Source organism: Gossypium arboreum, chromosome 2 (genome assembly GCF_025698485.1).
Source record: "Gossypium arboreum isolate Shixiya-1 chromosome 2, ASM2569848v2, whole genome shotgun sequence".
Taxonomy (NCBI): domain Eukaryota; kingdom Viridiplantae; phylum Streptophyta; class Magnoliopsida; order Malvales; family Malvaceae; genus Gossypium; species Gossypium arboreum.
In genome coordinates, this window is record NC_069071.1 from 140,994 (window position 1) to 167,395 (window position 26,402).

Sequence of the window (26,402 nt, forward strand, 5' to 3'; positions counted from 1 at the left end):
TCGTTATATCAATCAAGTCTTTCTGTTAGCTTATTTATTATTTTTAATATTAAATTTTAATTGAATTTATTGTGAAGTATATTTAAAATAAATGAATAATAATTTTAACATATTTTGTATCATCTAAGTCATTAATGTGATAAGTGAACACGGGTTTAAATTTTGGTTTGTGTTTTAATGCTTAAGCTAACAAAAGGTTAAATTTAATACAATATTGATAATCTAAGAACCGATTTAAAACTAGATTTATATTTTAAAAAATTCGGTTTAAGTAACCTATTTAATTCCTTATTTTTATTTTAAAGAATTTAATCCTTCGCTCGTGTTAGCGTATGAATCGAAAAATTTTAAAGTAGAAAAGAGATTAAATTATAAAAATATAGGTTGTTGTAGGAAATTAAAAAAAGAAGAAGGGTGTGTTTAGTTTTTGAAATCACATGCGGCAGGCAGGGTGAGACAGGCACGTCACACAAGTCACAACCCAGATGACCGTTGTTAGGACAAAAACTCGTATTATCATCTAACGGTCACTTTTCAATAATTAGCCGTTGCCCTTTTTTTAAAATACTCCTCTATCCCCCCTTTCTTACAACCCCCCTCCCTTTCTCTATCTACCTGTCTGTATTTGTAGATCTCCACTTCCATAGACACTAAAGCCCTTTTTCTTTTTTAAAACTTCTTTAAATGCTCATTCTCTACCTATTTTAAAGAGGTTCCTTTACATTACGTTCTTCTTATTTCATTCCCTTCTTCTTCTTTTGGAACCGGTGGGGTTCTTGTTTTGTTCTCTTTCAGACACACACAAAACAATCAACAATGGAACGTATATCTGATGAGAACAATCCTAATCTCACCAAACCCACAAATTTTCAAGGTATTCTTCCTTTATTCCAAAAATGGGTTTCAACTTTCAAATCTTTACACTTAAACCCCCATGATCTAACATGGTTGTGGTACAACAGGTTGCAGAAAATTTGGACAAGAGATCAAACACAACAGGAGAGCTTTAAGTGTGATTAATCACAACTTAGTAGGAGCTAAAGCATACCCTTGTGTTGTTAATAAGAGAGGCTTATCACAGTATACATCTCTCAATCTCATTCACTTTGATTCATTTACATCTTTGATTATTTCTCAATGATGAGTTTCTTTCTTCTTTTTTTTCAGAAGAAATGAATGTATTGAAAACAAGCAGCTTGATCCTGTTCATAGACCTATTACCAGGTTAGAGTTTTTAAATTTTTGAAAAATTTAAATTTTTAATCCCCCTTTTTTTTTTTTCACTTTTGCTTTCCAGCTTTGCTTACCAAATGAGTAAAGCTACAAAAGGAAAGAAAGTTCAAATTTTGGATCTTAGAACTCAGTCAATTCAAAATACCATAACAAGCTTTTATTTTTTATTTTTTGCTTCATTTTGACATTTCAGGAAGTTTGCTGCTCAAATTTCCAGTACCAGTCAACGGCATTGCCCCGAGGTACCAGTCAATTTTTTTTTTTATTTTTTACAAGAGCATTGATTATTTTCTTACATACTGATGGCTTTTTGTCCTTTGTAACAGGAAACTAAGAAGCTGAAACCATCAGTTCCAAGCTCAAATGAGTTTGGTGATTGTATATTCATAGATGTGGAAGAAAACAAGACATCCTTAGACCAACCAGTACCTATGTTCTTAGAAGAAACAGAAGTGGCATCGGAAGTGGAAATGGAAGATATAATAATTGAAGAACCAAATGTTGATATCGATGGTTGTGATACAAAGAATCCGTTAGCAGTTGTTGAATATGTTGAAGATTTGCATGCTTATTACAAAAACATGGAGGTAACATAATACTAGAATGTATTAGTACCCCTTTATTCATTGAGATTTTATTACTTACCATGAAACATGTTCTAAAACCAGTTTCATTTGTAATGCAGAAATTTAGTTGTGTTTCACCTAATTACATGGACCAACAATCTGATGTTAACGAGAAAATGAGGGCTATTTTGATTGACTGGCTTATTGAGGTAAATAGCAGAATTGTTCCTTACTGAACCAATGCCATAAATGGTGAATAGTTGGTTTCTGGTTCATAATTGGGTTGTAAAAATGAACAGGTGCACGACAAATTTGACCTCATGGGGGAGACATTATTTCTTACAGTTAATCTCATAGACAGATTTTTGTCTCAACAAACAGTGATGAGAAAAAAGCTTCAACTGGTTGGATTAGTTGCTATGCTCTTAGCATGCAAGTACGAGGAGGTTTCTGTTCCTGTTGTAGGAGATTTAATCCTTATATCAGATAAAGCTTATTCTAGGAAAGAAGTTCTCGAAATGGTATGGTACTATATCCTTCTGTTCTGCCATTTATGTTCAATGGAGCAGCTTTAATGGTTAACACACGTTATTACAGGAGAGATTAATGCTCAACACATTACAATTCAACATGTCTTTCCCAACACCATATGTTTTCATGAAGAGGTTCCTTAAGGCAGCTCAATCCGACAAGAAGCTTGAACTTCTGTCTTTCTTTTTGATTGAACTTGCCTTCGTGGAATATGAAATGCTTAAATTCCAACCATCACTACTAGCAGCTGCGGCAATCTACACTGCTCAATGCAGTCTAAATGGGTACAAACAATGGAGCAAGACATGCGAGTGGCATAGCAGCTACACAGAAGATCAACTACTGTAAGTTGTTGCTTCACATCTTTTAATTTTCTTGCCAAACAAACAAGTTATTGAGATGTTTTCTTTTTTGCAGAGAATGTTCAAGGTTGATGGTTGGTTTCCATGAAAAAGCAGCAACAGGGAAACTAACAGGGGTACATAGAAAGTACTGTACATCCAAGTTCGGATACACAGCAAAATGTGAAGCTGCAAAATTTTTATTACAGACCCAACAACAACCATAGCAACATCAAGCTATTGACTTTTATACTTGATTAGTGAGGGGGACAGCTAATGTAATAAATTGAGCAACTTTGGGTTGCGTGCACTTAGGGATTTTTAAAGCAAATTTGAAAAATTTTAAGCAGCATATCCGGTGTTGTTGTTGTGGTTGTTTACAGCTATGGTTATTGACTTTATGTGTATGCATGTTCAAATTGAACATGATTAATTTTCTTACTGTAATTTTATGTATTTTCCGCCATACAATCAATAAATCAAACACCATTCTTTCTTCAATGTTTCTTCTTTTTCAATTTGATGGAATCTTGTTATGGTTTCCATGTATAACCCAAATATCACTATTTTTTTTTTACCTTATTATAAACTCAAATTCATGCTAAAAAGTTACAAAATAATCACTAAATTATTCGTAGTTTTTTATTTAAGTTATTGAGTTGTTAAGTTTTTTCAACAATCAGTATAATGTATTACTATGTATCGATGAGTAGAAAAACATACATTAGATCTAAGTTAATATGACAATCAATATTAGAAATTAGAAAATAAAACTGTTTGAATTTTGATTCGTAGACTTGTGATATTTAAAGCCATTCGTTGAAAAAGTTGAACTATAGAAGAGGAGAACAAGAGTTTTTGATTTATGCAAACGATGCAAGTAAAGAAAGCTTGATTAGTGTTTAAATTATACATTATTTCATGGTTGATTACTCTTTTATTAGCTATTTTGAGTTGCTAACTTGACATTTTTCATTCCTTTTTTATTCAGGACATTGAATTGCAGAAATTGAGCAACTTTAGAGGTCGAATTACTTGGCGTGACTTGGGGCATGATGTCGTTGACGTGGCGTCTAGTCAGCAATTTCTAGAAAGTCTAGTCAGCAATTTCTAAAAGACATTTGGCATGGAAAAAGAGACTTAACCACCCATTTAAATTCAAATTAGGATTAAGATTTATATTTATTTGTTTATTTAGGATTTTTTCTCTTAATTTTGAATGCTACATTTTAGGATTTTTGACTATAAATACCCCATTGGGGTAAGCCTCAAGGGGGGATGGATCCATGAGCATTCTTCACTTTGCATTTATTAAACTCTTTGTTTCTTTCTAGTTTTAATAAATTTCTCTTTTTGATTTAGTATTTACTTTATTTTCTTAAAATTCTAAGTATGGTCTCTACCATGCTTAGCTAAGTTTGCCATAGCCAAAGGCTAAAGCGATGACTCGATTCTAAATCGTGAGAATCGAAAAGCACTTCATACCCTCTAGGGTTACATTTTCAATTTTTGGGAATCAAGGATTGGTAATCGACCATCCTTTTATAATCAAATCGGTTTGATTTCAAAAAGTGCACGTTGGAATAAAATTCGGTTTCGATTAACAGTTGGGAGGAAGGATCAACCTGTGGCACTTCGACTTCCTGTGAACACGCTTAGCGGCGGTCCGCTAAGGGAAACTGAAATCGGGTTAGATTCTTATTTGAGACGATAGAATCCGAGTCGGGTTTTTCCAGATTTTCAAAGCATTGAATTAATAAGCGATTGACGCTATTAGCTCATAAAGAATTAAGATCTAAAAATTGATTTTAGATTCTCGATTCACTTGAGAGAACAACAAGTTATAGGGGTTGGGCCCTATAGGCTATAAACGGCATGTGCCTAGAGGTAAAATCCCATTCGAGGATCGATTTAAATCGAGGCAAGGTCTTTAGCCCAAGGCTGACTTTCATCTCTTGATTTCAATTTCAATCTTTTTAATTTACTTGTTTAATTTCAATCATTTACTTCACTTCAAACAAACCCCCCTTCTACTCCTCCCTTTACTCATCACGCCTAAACAAAGTTAAAAGCAAGAAAATCATCAAACTCCTAGTCCCTGTGGAATCGACCCTTACTCTCCCTATTCTACTTATTCCAATCATTTTATCGATATTAAGGCTATTTATTTTTGACATCATAACGACAGCATGTCAAAGCTATATAGTAACAATTTTAACATTATAAACTTTTGAATAGTTTAAAGATCATTTTATAACTTTTAAAATTAAATGACCAAAACGTAAATTTATTAATAATTTAATGACTTTTATAAATAGGTGTTTACGATCTTATATATAGTTTAGAGCTAAATCCTTATACTAAATCTTTAAAAACTTGATTAAAAAAATCTTTAAAAACTCAATTAGGATATTTTAATTTTTATACTAATTTAAATAACATAATAATTAATTTAACTTCTAATATTTACCTTTTTTATTGAAATATTAAAATTTTAATGAGCTTACATGGTAGTCCATTGACACATTTTTTTAAATTATGATTTTTTAAATTTTATTTTATATATTTATCTTTTTATAAAATATATACAAATTGTCACGTAAGTTAACATATTATTGCTTAACACTTTCTTCGTAAGACAAAAAAAGACTTTATCAATAGAGCCTAGAGGGTATCTCTACTAAGAAATGAACAAATTAATTTTTATATATTAGATCAAAGAGTAAACAGATTTTTTTATTAAAAGTTTATCCACTTTTATTATTAAAAATAATATAACTAATGTAATTACTAAACAATAACACATGCTAGCCAAAATAACATAGCTAACAAAATAAATAAACATTAACATGTTACATAAATGTACTTTATACTAACTTATAGGCATTAACTTTTTATTGTAGAAATGAATAATAATAAAAATAAAAAACTAATTTATTCTTTAATCTAACATATAATTATCTATTTTTTAGTAGAGTAAAAAAATAAAACCGACTCATAATGTAAAGAATTTCATGATACTTTTACTTTTTTTTTTTACTTTATATTGCTATTATAAAGTAACACTGGCAGGGACACATGTAGGGCATTACATTGAAGCAAAGAATTAGAAAGTATATAACGTAGCATTGAAATGAAGAATGTGGGAGTTAGTTTATTAAAGAAAGAAGAAACTCTTGCTTAGGGCATTACATGACAAATAAACATAACCCCAAGACAAGAAAAACAAAAACCCTTTCACGTTTGTCTCGTCTTGTTAGTGACAGCTACATTAGGAGGGGCAATAAATTAGCAATTGACCCACATGCCTATATTACATTAATTTTTATAGGTAAAAGTACTATCAACTATAAAAGCTAATATATTAAAAATTAAATTGTATTTTACCTTTTTTACTAAAATAAATAAATAAATTACTCATTTCTATTAAAACTTTCATCCATTTTTATAGTTAAAAATTGGCATGATTGATAAATAATCAAACAATGACACATTACGTGCCACGTGTATCTCATGCTTACATACAGAAACTAATTTTTAACAGCAAAAATGAATGAAATTTTTAACGGAATGACCAGTTTACTCTTTAATCTAACTCCAAAGGATTAATTTGCCTTTTTTTTTAGTAGAAGAAGCAAAATGCAATGCAACTCCTAGTATAAGGGCTTTCATGGTACTTTCACCATTCTACTCTTATTTTTCTTTACATACAGCTGCAACTGGCGGAGGATATTGATATGTCCACCATCCTTGTTTTCCTCATCATTCCTTGGCTCTGAAAAAATAAGGTTAAATGAATTAGAGTTTCTATAATCAAAGCAAAGCGCTATGGTAATATTTTCTTTAAAAATATGGAGACAAGACAGCAAGTAAAGGATGCTTACTATTTGGATCTTCCATCTCTAAAACTAACAGCTACATGTTTGAAGAACTCTTTGGTAGCATCTGCATGTTCATCATAACAAGTATAGCAATTAGGACAGAGATATAGTACCGGGTAATGAAACTAACATAAGCAAGGATGGCATTCACTTAAACCATCGAAGTTATAACAATACTTCAGGCCATGAGTTCTAAATAGTTTAGTCCTTTTTACATATTCTAATGGAACTAATCCGCCATTTTATGCAGATTTCGGTAGATATATAACCTTAACCAAGATGATACAAGTTAAAGCCGAATCTGATTGGCAGATAAAACATCTCCCAACACATGGTTCAAGTTCAGGAAACTAATGCAAGTTCCATCCTAGACGAGTCCAATATATTTCACAGGGTTAAATACTCTCTTATAGTGTTTTAACATTCATGCACAAGACCTACCATGATTCATTGTCAAAGATGGATCTTGCTCATCTATGGATCCAATTACTTGTGCCGGTGTACCTGCTACCATACTTCAAAACACCCCGAGAAGGCATATCAAACATTTAGGATTTAGTCATAATTTTTAATGAAGTGCAATCGTGATATTTGGGAAAGTTTCTATATACCTATGAGGAGGAACATGTTTTAGTACAAGGGAACCAGCAGCAATCATTGCACCTTCACCTATTTTTATATTCCCAAGTACGGTCACACATGCACCGAGTAGTGCAAGATCACCAACTTTTGGGTGGCGATCACCGGTTTCTTTCCCAGTCCCACCCAAGGTCACACCCTGAAAGAGAGCATTATATAAGGTTTTTTCTAAATTCCAATGAATTGCACTAAATTCTGTTTTCTTTTATTTTATTGGATTATTAACAATAAACACGGTGGAATTTGATAAAGAGAGAAGGAAAACAGAATCTGTTTTCATAAGATAATCATAAATGAATGACAACAAAGTAGCTTACATGCATCAATGAAACACGATTTCCTACAACTGCTGTTTCACCAATAACAACACCAGTCCCATGATCCAATAATATACCGTCTCCGATTTTTGCAGCTGCATTAAATTGTGTCATTAGCAAACCTTTATTATCTTCGCAGAGACTGAACTGAATAAGCAAAAAATCACCATGTAAACCGTCAAAAAGAAAGAGAGATATTATAAGCTGTTTCATGCAACAAAAGCACATAGCTCTTTTCCCCTTTTTATAAGAGGAAGATGTCATATAACTCGCATGGAACTTAATAACAAGAAGCATGAGAAACATTGTAAGATTAAAGTAAGAAACAAATAAACCTGGATGTATGTCAACTCCAAAAACCTGAAAAGTATGTAAAAGAAATATTAAATGGCATATGAAAAAGGGTATACACCTAATCAAATGACTAGATGTGAAACTCATACCTCACTAATCCGGCTTTGCAATGCCAGTGCCAACACATTTCGCCCTTGCTTCCACAAGGCATGAGCTACTCGATATGATTGCAGAGAATGGTATCCCTGAAAAAGGATGGAACTTGTAAGGACAGTCAGAGACAGAATTTGATGCCCAATTGTTGCTAACAGCCTTATATGTCTTATATCTTAACATATCTTCTCTTTATATCTGAAACCATAATAAATCTTTTCACCATTAGGAATACGCCAACCAAAACAAGGGCTGCAATGCAACAGTTTGGGGTAAAAGTTAAGACATTATGCATACACGAGCAAGTATCCGAGAAAAGTATAAATTACCTTGAGGTATAGTAACGCTGAACTATACGATAAACAAGCAGGATCTCTATCTATGAATGCCTGCAGAATAAAGCATTTCCAAATGCAAAAATACGGTTAAAATGATTGTTCGGTAAGAACTTCTACAATCAAACATCAATTCTATATCGTCTTTTCTAAAGATTACCTGCACATCCAGGCGTATTGATCGTTGAATATCTCTATCATGCATCATAACATTAGAAAATATATCCATAAGTTGAGTTGCCAAGAGAGTAGGATTCTGTAGACGATTGGCAAGAACAAAAGCCAATGCTTGTTCTAAACAATCATGTGCTAAGATACTTGCATACAAGAAGCTACTTAAAATAGGTTCCTTTTCTGCCTGCACCAAGTAGCAGCATATTTATCAACTAATCTCACACGATCATCAAGAATAAAAGGCAAATTAAGAGCTGCCATAGGGGACATCAGTTGATCCTTCCATCAGTACTAATAAACAGCCAGTATTTCAATTTAACGTGCATATGATAATAGAAAAACTGAAGCCAGGTTAAGAGACAAGACCATGTAATTAGCAACAAACTCCCAACACTCCATGAAAATATCATCAAAGAAAGTCAAATAACCATGAGATCCATCAACTATCAACTTGTTTCTGATTATAAATCTTCAATAACCAAAATCCCATCACAAACAAATCAACAAACACCTTGCAAGCAATATCCCAAGAAAAATAAAATTAAAAAAAAAAAGAGAGGAGAAAATAAGTATGAAAATTGGGCACCTCCAGCTTGGCCTCCTCTCGTACAGCTTCCCAAATTGGGTCACGACCCGAATTAAGAATGGAGTCAGTGTCAGGCTTAGAAAGGCTCATTGCATAAACTGGAAACACCTTCTCAAAAGGGAACTTAGCATTAAATTTAGCTTCTTTCTCTTCATCTTGTGTTTCTTTTAGGGATAGCCCAGCGGAGAACATATCGGGAAACGACTCCCAACGCTTATCACTAACACAACCCATTGAAAGAAATATATCGAAAGGGAAAAAAAATAAAAAAAATAAAAGCTAGGGATTGTTTAGAAATGAAAAAAGCTCTCCCTATTCATGAATATGAGCAAAAGATAGGAATCTAAAGATAGTGAAAACGTTGAGGACAAGTGGTGCAGTGAAGAAGAGACCTTGTTTTCCTTTTTCTTTTTTATCTTTTTTTTTCCTCTGTGTGTTATTGTGTTAATTGAAGTCTGTTTCTTGCTGTTTTAGGGTACTAGGAGGGGGAGCGGTCTGAAAGATAACGTGTTGTAATTTTTGTTTTGTTTTTTTTCGGCTTCTTGTTATGTATGGCTCACATCACATGTCTCTGTTTTTCACCATGGTTTGGACTTTTTGAGCTTTGTGGGTTGGGTTAAGGTCTTTGGGGAACCAATAATGGCTTTGTACTTTTATTTATTTACCTCGTCTTTTTCCTCCTTTACTTTTTGGGTAAAAACAGACCCCAATAATACTAATGTTTCTTTTGGGTAATTTTCACTTTTGGTCATTTAATTATTAGTAAATTTATATTCTCATTATCTAATCATAAAAATTACAATTTAATTATTCAACTATTCAAAATCAATCATTTAAGTCTCATCTTCATTAACTTGTAATCTAAAAGGCACCATTAAGTCACCTCATTATTAGAAAATTTTCATTTTAACCACTTAACTATGAAAATCTACAAAATAATCATTAATGAATCGATAATATGATACATTAATTGATAAGCTTAAGAAATAATTCGGTCCCTTAACTATAACTAAAATATTGATTTGGTCTCTAAACTATAGTAACCAAAATATCTCAAACTTTTCATACTACCATAATGTAAACTTGCTGATATTTGAATAACCATGAATATAGTTGACTCTTTTTTTTTCTTGGTCAAACTTATTTATTTTTCTCAATCAATGGCATTTACAATATCCACTTTTTTCTCTTTTTTTTTTTTACAATATTTACTTCTATCTATAACCTAAAAAATTTAAAAGCAAAAGAGAAATGCTCTTGAAAGCCACCCATAACCCCAAAATGACCTAAAATGGAAGAAACATGCATTTGAAATTACGTTCTTGTTACTGGTACAATAACAATGATACCAATTAAGTTAAGGTTCAATCAACATATTTAGCATTCTTAATTCCTACAAAAATCAATTAAATGAGTACTAGGAATGTAAAGTAAAGTTTACAAAATTAGAACAGTGGTGAATCGATCAGACAATTGGTTCGTCAGTCTATCTAGTTTGACTAAATAAATCATTAAAAATTAAAAAAAAATCGATTCAATTGATCTATACCAATTTTCAAACCAATTAATCTAATATCTTTTTCCCGAACCAATACCGAATTAATTTTCCATCAAACCCATCTTATTGAAAATAATATAAACTAACAATATTTTTACCTACAAACTATTTGGGTATTGATATAAACACATAAAATCTAAACAAATCAGCACAAATGAAACCATTGTCCCTATTGTTAGCAAACCTCTTTAATTAACTATCACACTACTTGCAGTGCATTATTGCCATTTGATGTGACATATTTCAGCAATTGACATCCATAAAATCTTCATCATGAAAAATACAATATCATTTTCATAGACCCACACATTGGGTATTCTGTTGAATTTTAAGTATTTTCTATAACAATATTTTATTATAATAATTAATTTTATTATGAAAAATAAAATAAAAAGTGACCTTGTCTCCTAAAATGGTATAATTGTTTCAAACTCCTTTAAAAATTGTAAGATTTACAAGTTGATATAATGGTAAACTACATTTTGACCCTAAACATTTATAGTCTTACTTTTTGGCCCCCAAAACTACTTTGGAAATTACTGACTGCTGATTTAAAGTCAAAAGAAAAATGACAAAGCAATAAAAAGAAAAAGGGGGGGTTTCATTGTCCATATCCGCAGTTTTGCAGTTCCTAAACAAAGCAGAGCTTCCCACTCACCATTTGTATATGACCATGTTAACGTCCAGAAACATTCTGCACTTTTTATTATTCTATTAGTTTATGTTAAATTTATATAAAGCACACTCTTTAATTGGCTGACTGATGTGGGATTATATAATTCATCACTGAATCAATTTTATATCTAACATGATTGATTTTTATATAAACACTAACAGCCTTATGAATCTTTTTTTAGTATATATCATGTTTTCCCTTTGCTGGATGTAATAATGTTCTAACAGCCAGACATAAACTATTCAGCCCTTCACGTTCTAACAATATCACATCCACCCCATCCGCCACGTCCAGCCGGCGGTGCTCGACAGATATCGTGGAGAAAGTGACGGTGGCGATGCAGGTGCTTCCAGCGGTTGTCTTGCTGCTGCGAGCCTCTCACAAGGTTAACATAGCGAATGTTTAGTGAATTTAAACTTTATTTTTATTTTAGAAATTCAATTTATATAATTTTGGATTTAAAAATATAAATTATAATGGTTAAAATTTTTATTATTTTTTTGATTTCATGGTTATTAAATTAATTTTTTATTTATTTTAAAATATCACACCAATAAATTTTACATAATAGTTTAACTATTTTAACAAATAAACTTAAAAATTTAAATTGAAAAATAGAATTAATAAAATAAGAAGAATATAAAAACTTGAAGCATTTTTTTATCATCGATTAATTGAATTAGGTTAAGTATGATTTTTATCTTTTTTAAAAATTGAGATGTTAATTTTCATAATTTTTCAGAATTTAATCCTAAACTTTATGAAAATTGAGAAACTAATCCAATTAGGTAACTTGTTAAGCCTTTTTGCTAAATTGTTGAATTGAAAATTAATAGTTTAGCAATTTATACCTAATTAATTAGGAAAATTTAGTAGTTTAACCATTTATATGAAACAACTTAACAAAAATCAAGAATTCAAGTTCATGTGTTTAGCAACAATTGGACTACCTTACTGGTTTTCATAAAGTACGAGGACTGAATTCTAATAAATTAAAATAGATGGATTAACTTCTCAATTTTTATAAAAATAGGAGATAGAAATTCAAAATCAAACCATTAAATTAGCTAAATATTACTATTAGTCATTGTTCTATGTGTATGTTGTGATTTAGTCCATGTATTTTAATTTGACCATTTTTAATTATTGTACTTTTCAATTTTAAAATTTTGATACCGATTAAATGGTAGGTGTTAAAATTAAGAAGTTAAGTTATATTATCTCCAAGCTTTTATGTGACAAACATATTATCAAATGTAAATTTTGAACAGTATATAAACTATGATTGATCAAATTGAAGAATATAGAAATATAAAAAAAAAAAATATATATATATATATATATATGAATTAAATCCACGACTTATACACGGTTAATAGTTTGCAATGTTATTGATCTATTTATTTCCCATAAAGTTCAAAATAAATAATATAAAACAATATATTATGAATAATTAAATAGGCCTATTGGGTTAAGCTCAATAGGATTTTATATTTTATGTAATAAAGATAGGCAGTTGGATTTACACTTATGTGAATAATTTATTTTGATCAATAGTTAAATATTATTTATGTTTATTTGAAAATATATTTTTATAATTATATTTTAAAAATAAAAATAAAATTTATTATCAATATAATAATATTAAAATTGACTTAAATTAATTTTTATATAAAATAAAATTATCTAAAAATGACTTGTGCTATTCAAAAGAGTAAGTTATTTTATAGAAAAATGACTTATTTTATATAGTATTTTTGTTGACAAAATTATTTTCTGTAAAACAAATATAAAAATATAAAAAATTGTAAAACTTTTACATGTATACAATACAACGGGACACAACTTTTAATAATGTAATAAGAAGAACAATATAGTAGTAAAATTTTGGATTATAAATAAACATAGAAGAAATTGGTTTTAGCAACCAATAAATACAAAGGACCCAATTGAAAAACAACCGACCCAAGGTATCTAAAACAAAAAAGATGGCAGAATTTGTAGTTATCTAGTTGGTAAATTCTTGGTACCATTGCTGCAACATTGGAGTGTCAGTTCCCTTTCCATAGGATGCATTATTCTTATTATTATTATTATCATTCTCCACTTCTTGGTCTGACTGCATCACCTTCCTCCGCCGCAAATTATGTCCGGCCAACCGATCCCGGCAACTCCTTTTGGTACCATCAAACTTTGATATTTCATGAAATCTGCTCCAAGTTGCACACATAATTGAACTGTTAGTTACTAGGAGAAACATGAAAAAGAAAAAAAAACACAGCAAAATCTTTGTCTGAAACAGAACAAGGAGGCATAAATTTGGACATTTTAATTAAACCTGCTACACTGCTGGCAAAACCTTTGGCGAATGCCTTTGACCAAAACGAAAGCATCCTTGGCATGTGGCTCACAGACTTTATGCCGCCGATGATATTGCTTTGCATCTTTCAAATCGGCACCACAATCATCAGCTTGACAACCACCACCGCCGCCGGATATGGCAGCAGAGTTAGAGTAGTGTATGAAAGTATTCATCCTCTCATACCTCTCTCGAGGCACTACCCTTATCTTCACCATCCTCTCTTCTCTCTGCTCCTCCTCCTCCTCGTCATCAACCCAATTTACCGTCGTTTTACATGCCCTTTTAGCCATTTTCATAATAATAATAATAAAATGAAAGTGAAAAAGCACCTTTCCGAAGGGACTAAACTAAAACGAAAGTGAATGTTTAGGGGTTTTGTTAATATGAGAGGAGAAAGAAACCAACAAAACCAAGGGATTAATAATGAAAGAGACAAAGACAGTGAGTGACAGTGACCCACCATATATTGAAAAAAAAGAAGAAAAAAGTGCCAAAATGTGTGTCATATATCATGTAGTCGGCAACATAGAAAAGTAATTGAGTTTTAAGTTTAAGGATGATATTATTTAGTTCATTTTTTTTCTTTATCATCTTTTTTTTGACATTTTTTCACCATGGGTTTCTACCTTTGTGAACGCCGGCCATAAAAAGAAAACACAAAAAAAGGGGTTTTAAACGGTTGAGAATCCAGAGAGACACGTAAACATGTTCACGTTTGTTCTATGACAAGACAATGACAAATACAGGTAAATAAGAGCAACCCAACTTGGATGACACTTGCTGGAGATATCTCTTTCTGGGTTTTCCTTGTTTTGTTTTATGATTAGCTGGATGAGAACATCATCATGTTATTGGCTTATTACATGAAATATATGATGTTTGTTGGGTTGGGTCATATCGTATGTAGGTGCTGCTGGACATTGCTTACTTTATGTTATGTGTTTAGCCGAAACTGCAAAATGAGGGAGTGGGGAGAGTTTCAATCGGCTAAGGATCCATGTTTATTTTTCCTTTTCCTTTTAATCTATATTTATATTTTTGAAAGTTTTTATTTAAATTATTGATTTATTCAAAAGTTTTCATTTACGTCATTGGGCTATTAATTTTTTTTTAAGGTTTGGCTAGCGAGCTCCAGACTTTGATTCGATGAACAATACAATAGATTAGTACCCATCGATAATCAGTGTAGGAGATTGGAGAAGAAGGTTATTTGAATTTTGGTTTGTAGATTTGTGACTTAAAAAGTCGTTTCATTGAAAAACTAAATTTTGTAGAAGAGAAGAGGAATGAAAGCTTTCAATTGGTACAAATGATGCGAACTGAAAAGGCCGTACAACAATGGTTTTAATAACCTAGTGACTTAAATGGAAATTTTTAAATAAGTCAATAATCATTTTGTTGATACAATGATGCAACATAAAACTGGTACAAAGGAGAGACTGTATGGAGAACGATTCATCTAGTCGAGGTGGAGAGTCGAAGGGTGTGGAGAGTGGAAGTGAAGAGAGTATTCAGGTTGAGAGTTGGAGATAGGTTGATAGAATATAGGCTTGATGCTCTTGGAGGGTCGATCCCTTCTTCCTCATTGGGGGTATTTGTAGGCGAGGGTTTCGTGTAAGGTTATGTTAGCATGTTGGACTTGCCATTAAGTCATCATTATGGAACGTGTAGAGTGAATGTCTTCGATGGAACGAGAATGTCTGTGATGGAATAGATTTTGTCATTTATTTTGACTTGACAATAAGGAGGAGTTGAGCCCATGTGATATTTGGTGACCAACAAGTTCATGTGTCCTATGAAGTCTTTTAGATCCAGACAACAGATGGCCTACATTTTTCCGGATGGTTATCTCGGAAGGAAAAACTCACAGGTGACCTTTTAATTTGCTAGTGGCAGGCTTGCTATTTGGGTGCCTATCTGGCTTGCCAAGTGCCTTGACGTGGATGGGGGGTATAACAATAACTTTTTAAAGTTGTATGACCAAAATGTAAATTTACTAATAATTTAACAACCTTGAGTATAGTTTACACCGTAAACTTTTCACTCACATAATAATTTAATATATATAAATGACTTTATTTTCCCAACAACCACTTAGCTTTGTGGCAAGAGTACTATGTTATAGGCATAAAAACTTGAATCGATCCCAAGCAACCCCATTTCCCATCCTCAAATGAATTTATTCTCATTTATAACCTTGTGTATATTTACCATAATGCATAAATATCCAATATTCTCAAGAATCTACTCTAATGCATGAATCTCTAATATTCATATACACCTCAGCTCAAAATAATTTAGGGTTCGTATTCATAATTATTTTTTTTTACATTGGGACATAAATTTTTTGGTTCAAGTTAAGTTCTGAATTTGACACTTATTCTCATACTAAGGTTTGAATTATTTTTGTTCAAGTTAATCCTTGAAAACATAAATCTCATGTCTCAATATGGGAACAATTGTCCGGATTAATTTGGCCAAAACAATTTTAAGCCATAATGTGAGAACAATTGCCAAGATCAAAACCTAACTTGGATAAAAAAAGTTCATGCCCAATAATGATAGAACCCAAAAATTTATATATTTAAGGGGAGTCGATTTCTTAAGTACTCATATTCGAGTTTTATTATACGTGGTATGTGGGTCTTCATGTCTAGAGGTGTGCATGGGCCGGGCTACCTGGCCCGGCCCGAAGGCTCGCCCGAAAAATGAGAGGGTTCGGGTAAAAATATAGGCCCGAAATATGGTTTTGGACAAAAAAAGAGGCCCGTTTAGAAAATGGGCTGGCCTCGGGAAAAATTTTTTGGCCTAGGCCCGGCCCGAATTATATAATAAATATATATATTTTTTAATCATATTTATATTTTAATTTTAATTTTAATATAATCAATTTTTATTATATTTTTCAATTTGTGTATTGTTTTAAGAATTGTTTTAATATATTTTTATTTTGTTTTTTGTTTTAATATTTGTTTTAAATGTATTTGATTATTTAATATATTTTAAAATTTTTTTTAATGAAATAAGTTAAAAAAATTTAATATGGGCCGGGCCGGGCTCAATAATTTTATTTTGTTTAACTTGAGCAAATTTTTAGGCCCATATTTCAGGCCGAGCTGGACCCGGACCTGAAATTTTAGGTGGGCCTGACCCGAACCCGGCCCGGCCATGCACACCTCTATTCATGTCATCATGTATGAGTTTTGTTTGACTTTTTATTTTTTATTCTCATTTATAACCTTATGTGTATTTACAGCACATTAGTTTGGTGCCAGCTTCCTAGAATGTAACAATTATAGGAAATGAGAAGCTATCGATAAAAGGAATGGCGAGCGCCACACACCCCAACAAGACGATAAATATAATCCAAAATAAGTATAATGGGACAACTGAGAGTGGCACGCTATATTTCCACTACTACCTAATGAAGACAAGACTTGTGTTGGACCACCGGTGAGAGTAATTGAAAGAATCTACCCTAATGCATGAATCCTCAATATTTAGCTCAAAATAATTTAGGGTTCGTATTCGTAAATTTTTTACATTGGGACATAATTTTTTTTGTTCAAGTTAAGTTCTGAATTTGACAATTATTCAAACATTAAGACTTGAATTATTTTTGTTCAAGTTAATCCCTAAAAAAATAAAGCTCAGACCTCAATACGAGAACAATTGCCCAGTTCAGGGATTAATTTGGACAATTTTTTTTAAAGCCATAACGTGAGAACAATTGTCAAGTTTGAAGCTTAACTTAGACAAAAAAAAGTTCAAGCCCCAATAATAATATAACCCAAAAATTTATATATTTAAGCGGAGTCGAACTCTTAAGTACTCATATTCGAGTTTCATTAAGCATAATGAGTGGGTCTTCATGTTTGTTTGACTTTTTTTTTTTCTTCGTCCATTGTGCTTTATGTTAATTTGATTCTACTTATAGTTGATCTAATAAATATACTTATGACGTACACGTGAATGCACTGTATTCACATATATTATTGTTTGTAAGTTATGTATTTAGTTTTGGTACTTTACTTTGGTCAATTTTAATCTATGTACTTTTCAAATTTTAAAATTTCGATTCTAACACGTAGATTATTTCGTTTTAGTCTATGTGTTTTTCGAATTTTAAGATTTTAATCATGACCAAACAGTAGCTGTAATCACATGAGTAATACCATATCAACTTGCTATTTTCACATAATTCTCACAAAAAGTCAATTAATGATTTAATGACTGCCATCTGAGTCAAACTAAAATTTTAAATTTCAAAAAATATAGAAATTAAAAATGATTAAATTAGAGAACATAGATTCATTCAACAATTTTGAATAATAAAATATTAACAATAGCGAGGGTGAAGCCAGAAATTTTTTTTTTGTGGGGGCCGAATGAAATTTTAATTTTTTATAGTCTATATATTTATAATTTTTAAAGGATTAAATTGAATTTTTATAATTTTAGAGAGACTAAAATATAATTTTACCTTTACTAATTTAAAATTTTAAAAAAAATCTAAAGGGCCTAAATGAAAATTTCCCATTTTAAGGGGGCCGGGGCCCATGCCTTCCCCCTCCCAGGTTTCGCCCCTGAACAATAGAATTTAATCAAATGTATTTAACTGCTACCATTTTGTTCAAGACTCAAATTTCATAATTCAAAAAATATAAATACTAAATTTAATCAATTCAAAAAATATAAGAACTAAATCTGCAATTTACTAACATTTTACTCCATTTTTTTTATACAACAATGATTACATCTTGAAAGTTTTTTTCCCTTTTTGATAACGACACCATCTTTTATATAGACAGAAAAGTTTACCCAATCTTCCATGCCTTATCCTCATTAAACAATTGCTTTCTCTTTTATTACGTCCTCTTTCATATACATTACATCAAATAGTAAATTAATTATTTTATTCAAAATTTCATTAATAAGAACCAAAATTTAATTATAAATTTTCACGAGATTAAAATATAAAGCTCATTATGTATTAATTTATAATTTCATCAATTTTGAAAGTATAAAACAATTTTTTCATTTTTACTAGGGATTAAAGTGAAATTTTACTATCTATTAATTTATAATTTCTTTATTTATAAAATTATTGAATTGAAAGCTTTTTTTCAGGGGGCTAAGCACTTGCTAACTCCTCAGATTCATCTCTACTTGTTTAGTTATTTTGTTAGTTATGCCAGTTTTTCACAATAGAACTGGATGGAATTTAATAGAGACGACTAATTTTCTTTTTAATCTAATGTATAGTTTTATCCAGGGATAGAGGCAGAAAAGTGTTACTTTAGGAGGGTCGAAGTTAATTTTAATTTTAATAATTTATATCTTTATAATTTTTAAAAATTAAATTAAATTTTATCATTTTAAATAGGACCAAAATATAATTTTATTTTTATTAAATTAAAATTTTAAAAATACTAAAAATTAAATAGATAATTTTTATTTTAAGAAGTACCAACTTACTTTATTCATGGACTGATTTTAAATTTTATGTCAACTCCTCACATTCCTCAATTTTTGTAGTTTAAACCTTATTTTATTCAGTAATTAACTTAAACTAATAAAATCTTATCGTGTAAATCAGACTGTCCAAACATATCATAATCATATATGATATGGAGATATGCACGTGAACAGCAAGATTCAACCTCTCCCCACGACGAACGGGGTAACGTGTCCGTTACATTTCTGTTCGATTATAAGAACACACAAACAACCAATCAGTTTGTTTGAGTATCGTTTTCACCTAATCTTCACTTTCCATCTCTGAGTTTCTTCTCCGGCGAGACCATGCACCGTTTTTTACAATCTTCAATCACTCGATTGGTCACCACCCGCACTTACCTTCTCCACTCCTTTGTTGTTCCAAGTTATCGCTATTTTTCTCTCTTTGCAGCCGAAGGTGACGTTGATGATGGTGGTGATGCTCCTCAAGCATGGAAATCAGTGGAGGGTCTTCGCCGGTGCTCAGCTAATCACGTGCCTTTGTCTCCCATTACCTTCCTGGAAAGAGCAGCAAAGGTTTACAGAGACAGAACATCGCTTGTTTATGGTTGTCGTAACTTCACATGGAATCAAACGCATCAACGTTGTCTTAAGCTCGCTTCTGCTTTGTCTCAGATCGGGATTTCCCGTGGTGATGTGGTTCGTTTCTTTTTCAAGCATCTACCTCTTTTCTTTTCTTTTCTTTTTTCTTTTGGGTTCATCTGCATCTTCGCCATAGCTCTGTAAATTGGATTTTTTTTTTTCACAATTTGATGCTGGTCGAAATGAAAAAAAAAAATCTATTTTTAGGATATATACTAGTTTACTTTTGATAACTTCATGATTTTTACTCACATAGGACCTCTATAATTGATCTGTCATCAACATGCAGAACCAAACTGGTTTTATGTTCTGTCACTCGGATGCTTTTGTGCAGAGTATTGGTGTGTTTTTCGTGGAATTTTTATCCAGTTGTTACATATAACAATTGTTACATATAACAATATATCATGCAGGTGCCATGTTGAATTATAGAATCAAATTGGAAATTTTCCATTTTCAGTTCTCTAATAAATTGTATTAAGCAGGTTTCAACTCTGGCTCCCAATGTTCCAGCAATGTACGAGCTGCATTTCGCGGTTCCTATGGCCGGAGCTGTTCTTTGTACGCTTAATTCCCGGCTCGACTCGGCCATGGTTTCAGTCCTACTGGCACATTCAGAAGCTAAGATCCTATTCGTGGACCAAGGATTACTCGAAATCGCTCGCGGAGCACTCGATCTTCTTGCTAAAACTAACACAAAACCACCAATCTTAGTTTTGATTTCTGAAGGGGATGACGATCCATCTCCAACCAGCATTGTGCCTTATGAATATGAAAGTTTTTTAGAAACTGGGCAAATTGAATTTGAGATAAAAAGACCAAAGAGTGAATGGGATCCTATAAGTGTGAATTATACCTCTGGTACAACATCTAGGCCTAAAGGAGTTGTTTATAGTCACAGGGGAGCCTACCTCAATACTATCGCGACGCTTTTCCTTCACGGAATGCAGTCGATGCCGATTTATTTGTGGACTGTGCCCATGTTTCATTGTAACGGTTGGTGCCTCACTTGGGGTGTTGCGGCACAGGGTGGTACAAACATATGCATGAAGAACGTTTCCCCAAGTAAAATATTTGAGAACATAGCTTTACATAATGTGACACACATGGGAGGAGCTCCAACCGTCCTAAATATGATTGTGAATTCATCTGTTAGAGAGCAAAAGCCGATTTCCCACAAGGTCGTGATATGCACCGGTGGCTCACCACCGCCTCCACAGATCTTGCTTAAGATGGAAGAGTTGGGTTTTAGTGTGACTCACTTGTATGGCCTTACTGAAACTTACGGTCCTGGTACATTCTGTGTGTTGAAACCCGAATGGGAATCCTTGCCTCCCGAGGAACAATCAAAGTTGAAAGCTCGGCAAGGAATGCAACATCTCGGTTTGCAAGACGTTGACATATTAGATCCCGTCACGATGGAGAAAGTACCAGCTGATGGTAAAACTATGGGTGAAGTCATGTTTAGAGGAAACACTGTGATGAGTGGATACTTCAAAGACTCGAAAGCAACTGAGGAAGCATTTAAAGGTGGATGGTTTCACAGCGGTGATCTCGCCGTGAAACATCCAGACGGGTATATAGAAGTAAAGGACCGGCTGAAAGATATCATAATTTCTGGGGGAGAGAATATAAGCACGATACAAGTTGAGACAGTTTTGTACAGTCACCCAGCAGTTCTCGAAGCTGCAGTTGTTGCCCGGCCTGATAATCATTGGGGACAGACCCCTTGTGCATTCGTGAAGCTAAAAGAAGGATTCAACATTGATTCTCAAGAACTAATCCTGTTTTGCCGGGGTCACTTGCCGCATTATATGGCTCCCAAAACCGTGATCTTTGAGGAATTACCAAGGACATCAACTGGAAAGATACAAAAATATATATTGAGAGAAAAAGCAAAGGCCCTTGGGAGCCTCTCTTAAGCAACAAATGATAATGTACTAACCCCAAAGATACAAAGTTTCTCAAAAGTTTTTTTCATTATTATTCAATGGCTCATTGCATTGTGATAGTAGAAGAAAGCCACAAATTTTCTTTTGCCAGGTCAAGTTTGAGAATATGCGGGTGCCGAACGGAACCACAGTAAACCCGATTTCCGATTTTCATTCCGCTTGTAATCATAGATAATCTATGATCATGGTAGTGAGCAACCGGCTTCCCTTCCAAATCAACTACCAAGACACCCGCATCTTTCTCCGTAGGTAATCGTCCGATATACTTCATCGCGATCGCCATAACCTTTCGAATGAAAGGATACCTAAACGCAATATCCAAAGGAACAGAATTTGCCTGCCGAAATTCGTAGAATAATGCTTGAATCATCAGAAAAATTATCAACAAACATAAACAAAACGTTTAAATGGATATCAACAGATTAGTGTTACCGATGGTAATGCAATCCAGTAATGCCCATCACCATCATATTTAATATTATCAGGAAAGCCTGGTAAATCATCAATAAATGTCTCCAGGCCTCCCTGTTTGCTCCCCTTTATGTAATACTTTCTGCACCTTCTCCTGCAGTTGAATGTTGTTCAAGCATTAAAAAGGATTTGCAAATTGCAGCAATGGAAACCATACATACATACATAACGGTTTCACAGAAGATTGCATGATCTTGATTAGGTGACACTGCGACTCCATTAGCAAAGTATAGATGACTGACTAGCACATCGGTTTTTCTCGTAACCGGATCGAAGCTCATAAATCGACCATGAGGTTTGCCTTCCAAGATATCCCATATATCTTCATTTAAGTTATATTTGTAGGAAGCGTCTGTGAAATATATCATTCCATTATCTGCAATATCTACACCATCTGTAAGCTTGAATTTATGGCCATCAGCTTCATCTGTTAGCAGCTCCACTTCACCATCCTTGCTTATATTCAGTAGTCCCTGATGCATTCATTATCCTATAGTTTTCATTCACTGTATAATGATGGTTTAAGTTTAGGGTAAATTTACTATTTAGGGCCTGAACTTTTGTTTACAAGTTAGGGCATGAACTTGGCAAATTTTATTATATTGGAGCTTGAACTTTTTTTTATCCAAGTTAATACCTTAATTAGGCAATTGTTCCCACATTAAGGTTTAAAATTGGCAATTGTTCTTACACTGAGGCCTGAATTTTAGGCTTTCAAGAATTAACTTGAACAAAAAAGAAGTTCAAGTCCCAAAATGAAAACAATTATCAAATTCAGAGACGAGACTTGAATAAAAAAATTCAGGCTCTAATATAAAAAAAAAAATTCAAGTCTCAATCCGAAAAAACATTACAAGTTGAGATTCCAAAAACTGATTAAACCCTGAAGTTTAATCGTCTTTAATTTGATTTGACATAAAGGACGCAGGTACCTTGGCTCCCTTGCTTAAGTGGACTTATAACAGTTTTAGCCCCTTCTAGTTGTTAAGCATTTAAATTAAGTCCTTTTAGATTTTTTTTTTAATTTTTGGCCCTCCGAAATAAAAATTTTTATTTCCAACTCAATACTGAATTTCTTTATTCGGCTTTGATTTTGTCCTCTACTTTTATAATGTTTTTAATAGGTTGATGTTGATAGTATTGTTAATTACTATAGAGTGATAACATGCATATCCACCAATATGTTAACACTTTAACAACAACTATTATCAATTTAGATGGTTAATAATACTATAATTAAACTTAATGTTTGTAAATAGCATAATAATTTATTTGGTCCTTCTGTATTTATTTTTTGCATCTTCTAATTCTTAAATTTACGATGTTTGTCAAATCACCTCAATATGATGAAAAAGATACACATGAATTGGACTGACTAATAACAAGATAAAAGCAGAGGGACCAAAATTAAAATGAAAAAAATATTAAACCTTAAATTTTAAAAAGTATGGGACAAAAACTAGAATTAGACCCTTTCAACAAAAAAACTGTGTAGCAATTTTTCCAAACTTAGTCCCTGAATTTTTTGGTCCACTAAACGTGATAAATTCTCATTTATATGAGACTTTAAGATTATGTCAAATGGCACACTCTCAATGATGTTATCAAAAGGACTATAAATGAGACAAAATTCAAGTTCTAAGAAAAGAAGTTCACAGACCAAGTTGAAAAAATTTGCAATGTTTAGGTACTAATCCGAAAAACTAACCTTATATGTATCAGCAACGATTATTTCCTTGTTGTGACCAAGAGCGAGACCTAGAGGTCTACCATGGGTGTTAACAAAATTTTCCACGACCGAGTCACTGAACCTGACTCGCTTGATCCACCCATCGTGACAACCCGTGTAAACGACGTTCGCCGTGGGATCATACGCGATATCTTCTGGTCCTTGTAACTCCCCAACTCCCAACAACTCCGCGCCTTGGAGCATGCGATCATTGGGCAACGAGACGACCACGGGTGCCTGACCCAGCTCGTGGATAGGTAGTGGAGCAGGATCGAAAGAATCGAGCTGGTACACAAGCATAGCCGCCACTACGGGGAACATCGTGAATAAAACAGTAATGAAAGGGCGCCATAATCTCTTCCTCGGTTGATGGCCGGCGCTAGACGCCTGTGATTGAGAAACTGTTTGTGATCTTGAGTCCGCCATTGCAAAACCGTCACCAAGTTGTTGACAGATTCTGGTTTCTTATGGAGATTGAAAAACGTCAAAATGGTTACCTGCTTCACATTGTCCACTCATAGTCCTACATGACTACGAAACCGACAATTAAATTTTATAATATGCCGTTGCCGGCCATACTTCTTCCAACATGTCACGTTGGGATGTGTGTCAGTCTCATAGCGATTTAAGAATTGGCTTTTTTTTTTTTATAAAAATAACCCAAAAATTTAATTAATTATCAAAATGACTATTTTTTAATTAAATACGAAAATAACCTAAAATTTACAGTAAAAATTAGTAGAGTTAAATGGTTTGGCGCCACTAACATGTCACATCAACAATTAGGATAAAAAAATTTATTTTTTAGTGGAGCTATGTAGAATGACTCACTTTATATAAATACAAAAAAATTATAATTTCTAAAAAAATACGAGAATTTTAAAAATAATTTTTTATTTTCTAGAGGAGCTAATTTAATTTGCACCACCAGATTTCGATGGCTGACACCCTGCTTGTTTTTTTTTTAACTTCGTTTGTTTGTTGTTTTTTTATTACTTTTTTAACTTTTGTCCTATTTTTCTTTTTAAGTTTTATATTTTTCTTATTTATTTATTTTATTTATTATTAATTTTAAAAAATTGAAAATGTACATTTAAAATGTTTTATAATATATATTTTAAATTTTACATATATATTTTTGAAAATATTTTAAAATTTTAAATATTATTTTAAATTTTAAATATTATTTTAAATATTAAATATATTTTAATAATATAAAATATTTAAATATTTTAAAGATATGACTTTTCAAATTTATTATTATTTTATAATATTTTAAATATTTTAATTTATTTTATAATATTTTAAAGATATCACTAATAATAAATTTGAAAGGTTATATCTTTAAAATATTTAAATGTTTTATATTATTAAAAAATATTTAATATTTAAAAATAATATTTACAATTTAAAAAATAATATTTAAAATTTAAAAATATTTTCAAAATATATATTTAAAATTTTAAAATATATATTATAAAAAATTTCAGATATACATTTCAAGTTTTTAAAATTAATATAAATAAAATAAATAAATAAGAAAAATATAAAACTTAAAAAAATAGGACAAAAGTTAAAAAAAGTAAAAAAGAAACAAACAAAGTAAATAAAAACAAGCAGGGTGTGCCAGCTAGAGGTGTGCATGGCCCGAAAAATAGGCTTGGACAAAAAATAAGGTCCGTTTAAAAAATGGGCCCGGCCTCGGGTAAAATATTTTTAGCCTGACCTCGGCCCGGTCCAGCCCGGTCCGAATTCACTAAAGGACAAAAAAAATCTGCATATTTTTTTTATTTTTGAATGTTATTTTCTTATTGTTTTCTCCATATTTTGCTACCATTTTACTATTATGTTGCTATTATTTTGTTGTTATTGTTTGAATATTGTATAAAATTTATTTTATTGTTAATTTTCTTATTATTTTAAAGGCATTTGTTAATTTTATTATTATTTTAGAAGCAATTGCTTGTTAAGTTGCATTTATCTTAATGTTATTTAAGTCTACATATTTTCAAAATTTATTTTCAATTTATTGGGAAATATTTATTTTGATATTTTAGTATTTTGATGTATTATATATATTTAAAAAAATAATATAATAATATAAAAAATTAATCTGGTAATTTGGGCAGGCCGAGTTCGAGTTTTAGTATTTTTATCCGGGTCAGGCTTGAGTAAAATTTTAGGCCCATTTTTTGGGCCCGGCCTGAGCCCAATAAATGGACATGATTTTTTAGTTGAGCCCGACCCGAACCCGGCCCATGAACACCTCTAGTGCTAGCCATCGAAATCTGGTGGTGCCAATTAAATTGGCTTCACTAGAAAATGAAAAATTGTTTTTAAAGTTTTCTATTTTTAAGAAATTGTATTATTTTTCTTGTATTTATACATGTGGCGCCATTCTACATGATTTCACCAAAAAATTAAATTTTTTTATCCCGGAAGCTGACATGACATGTTGGTGGCGTCAAACCATTTAGTTTTACCAACTTTTACTATAGATTT

At 31.9% G+C, this 26,402-nt stretch overlaps 5 protein-coding genes across 7 annotated transcripts; 2 read left to right on the plus strand and 3 right to left on the minus strand.

Annotated features, from left to right (window-relative positions):
* The first annotated feature begins 594 nt into the window (after positions 1 to 594).
* LOC108469552 (G2/mitotic-specific cyclin-2-like) lies at positions 595 to 3,172 on the plus strand. The gene is made up of 9 exons (XM_017770433.2): positions 595 to 874; positions 963 to 1,080; positions 1,168 to 1,224; positions 1,427 to 1,475; positions 1,560 to 1,820; positions 1,919 to 2,008; positions 2,099 to 2,320; positions 2,397 to 2,674; positions 2,748 to 3,172. The coding sequence occupies exons 1-9, from the start codon at positions 817 to 819 to the stop codon at positions 2,896 to 2,898; spliced, it is 1,284 nt and encodes a 427-aa protein (XP_017625922.1). The 5' UTR covers positions 595 to 816; the 3' UTR covers positions 2,899 to 3,172.
* A 2,919-nt stretch (positions 3,173 to 6,091) lies between these two features.
* On the minus strand, positions 6,092 to 9,632 carry LOC108483085 (serine acetyltransferase 4). 2 transcript variants are annotated; one of them, XM_017786407.2, is made up of 10 exons: positions 9,051 to 9,632; positions 8,451 to 8,648; positions 8,285 to 8,344; positions 7,952 to 8,047; positions 7,844 to 7,868; positions 7,509 to 7,603; positions 7,164 to 7,330; positions 6,994 to 7,067; positions 6,556 to 6,616; positions 6,092 to 6,446 (listed from the first exon to the last, which is right to left on the minus strand). In XM_017786407.2, coding segments are annotated over exons 1-10 (1,011 nt in total). In that variant the 5' UTR covers positions 9,285 to 9,632; the 3' UTR covers positions 6,092 to 6,445. The 2 variants fall into 2 exon arrangements, with proteins under 2 accessions (XP_017641896.1, XP_052879127.1); XM_053023167.1 differs by lacking the exon at positions 9,051 to 9,632 and adding an exon at positions 8,831 to 9,036.
* A 3,498-nt stretch (positions 9,633 to 13,130) lies between these two features.
* LOC108454837 (squamosa promoter-binding-like protein 3) lies at positions 13,131 to 14,286 on the minus strand. The gene is made up of 2 exons (XM_017753438.2): positions 13,623 to 14,286; positions 13,131 to 13,494 (listed from the first exon to the last, which is right to left on the minus strand). The coding sequence occupies exons 1-2, from the start codon at positions 13,940 to 13,942 to the stop codon at positions 13,293 to 13,295; spliced, it is 522 nt and encodes a 173-aa protein (XP_017608927.1). The 5' UTR covers positions 13,943 to 14,286; the 3' UTR covers positions 13,131 to 13,292.
* Positions 14,287 to 19,226: 4,940 nt separating this feature from the next.
* LOC108454824 (isovalerate--CoA ligase AAE2-like) lies at positions 19,227 to 21,739 on the plus strand. Of its 2 annotated transcripts, none has more exons than XM_053023170.1 (2): positions 19,227 to 19,883; positions 20,231 to 21,739. In XM_053023170.1, the coding sequence occupies exons 1-2, from the start codon at positions 19,452 to 19,454 to the stop codon at positions 21,668 to 21,670; spliced, it is 1,872 nt and encodes a 623-aa protein (XP_052879130.1). In that variant the 5' UTR covers positions 19,227 to 19,451; the 3' UTR covers positions 21,671 to 21,739. The 2 variants fall into 2 exon arrangements, with proteins under 2 accessions (XP_052879130.1, XP_017608901.1); XM_017753412.2 differs by having other exon boundaries at positions 19,227 to 19,805; positions 20,234 to 21,739.
* Positions 21,609 to 24,516, minus strand: LOC108454834 (protein STRICTOSIDINE SYNTHASE-LIKE 5-like). The gene is made up of 4 exons (XM_017753423.2): positions 23,880 to 24,516; positions 22,337 to 22,644; positions 22,133 to 22,265; positions 21,609 to 22,037 (listed from the first exon to the last, which is right to left on the minus strand). Exons 1-4 carry the CDS (start codon positions 24,324 to 24,326, stop codon positions 21,744 to 21,746), a joined length of 1,182 nt encoding a protein of 393 aa, XP_017608912.1. The 5' UTR covers positions 24,327 to 24,516; the 3' UTR covers positions 21,609 to 21,743.
* Between the last annotated feature and the right edge of the window lie 1,886 nt (positions 24,517 to 26,402).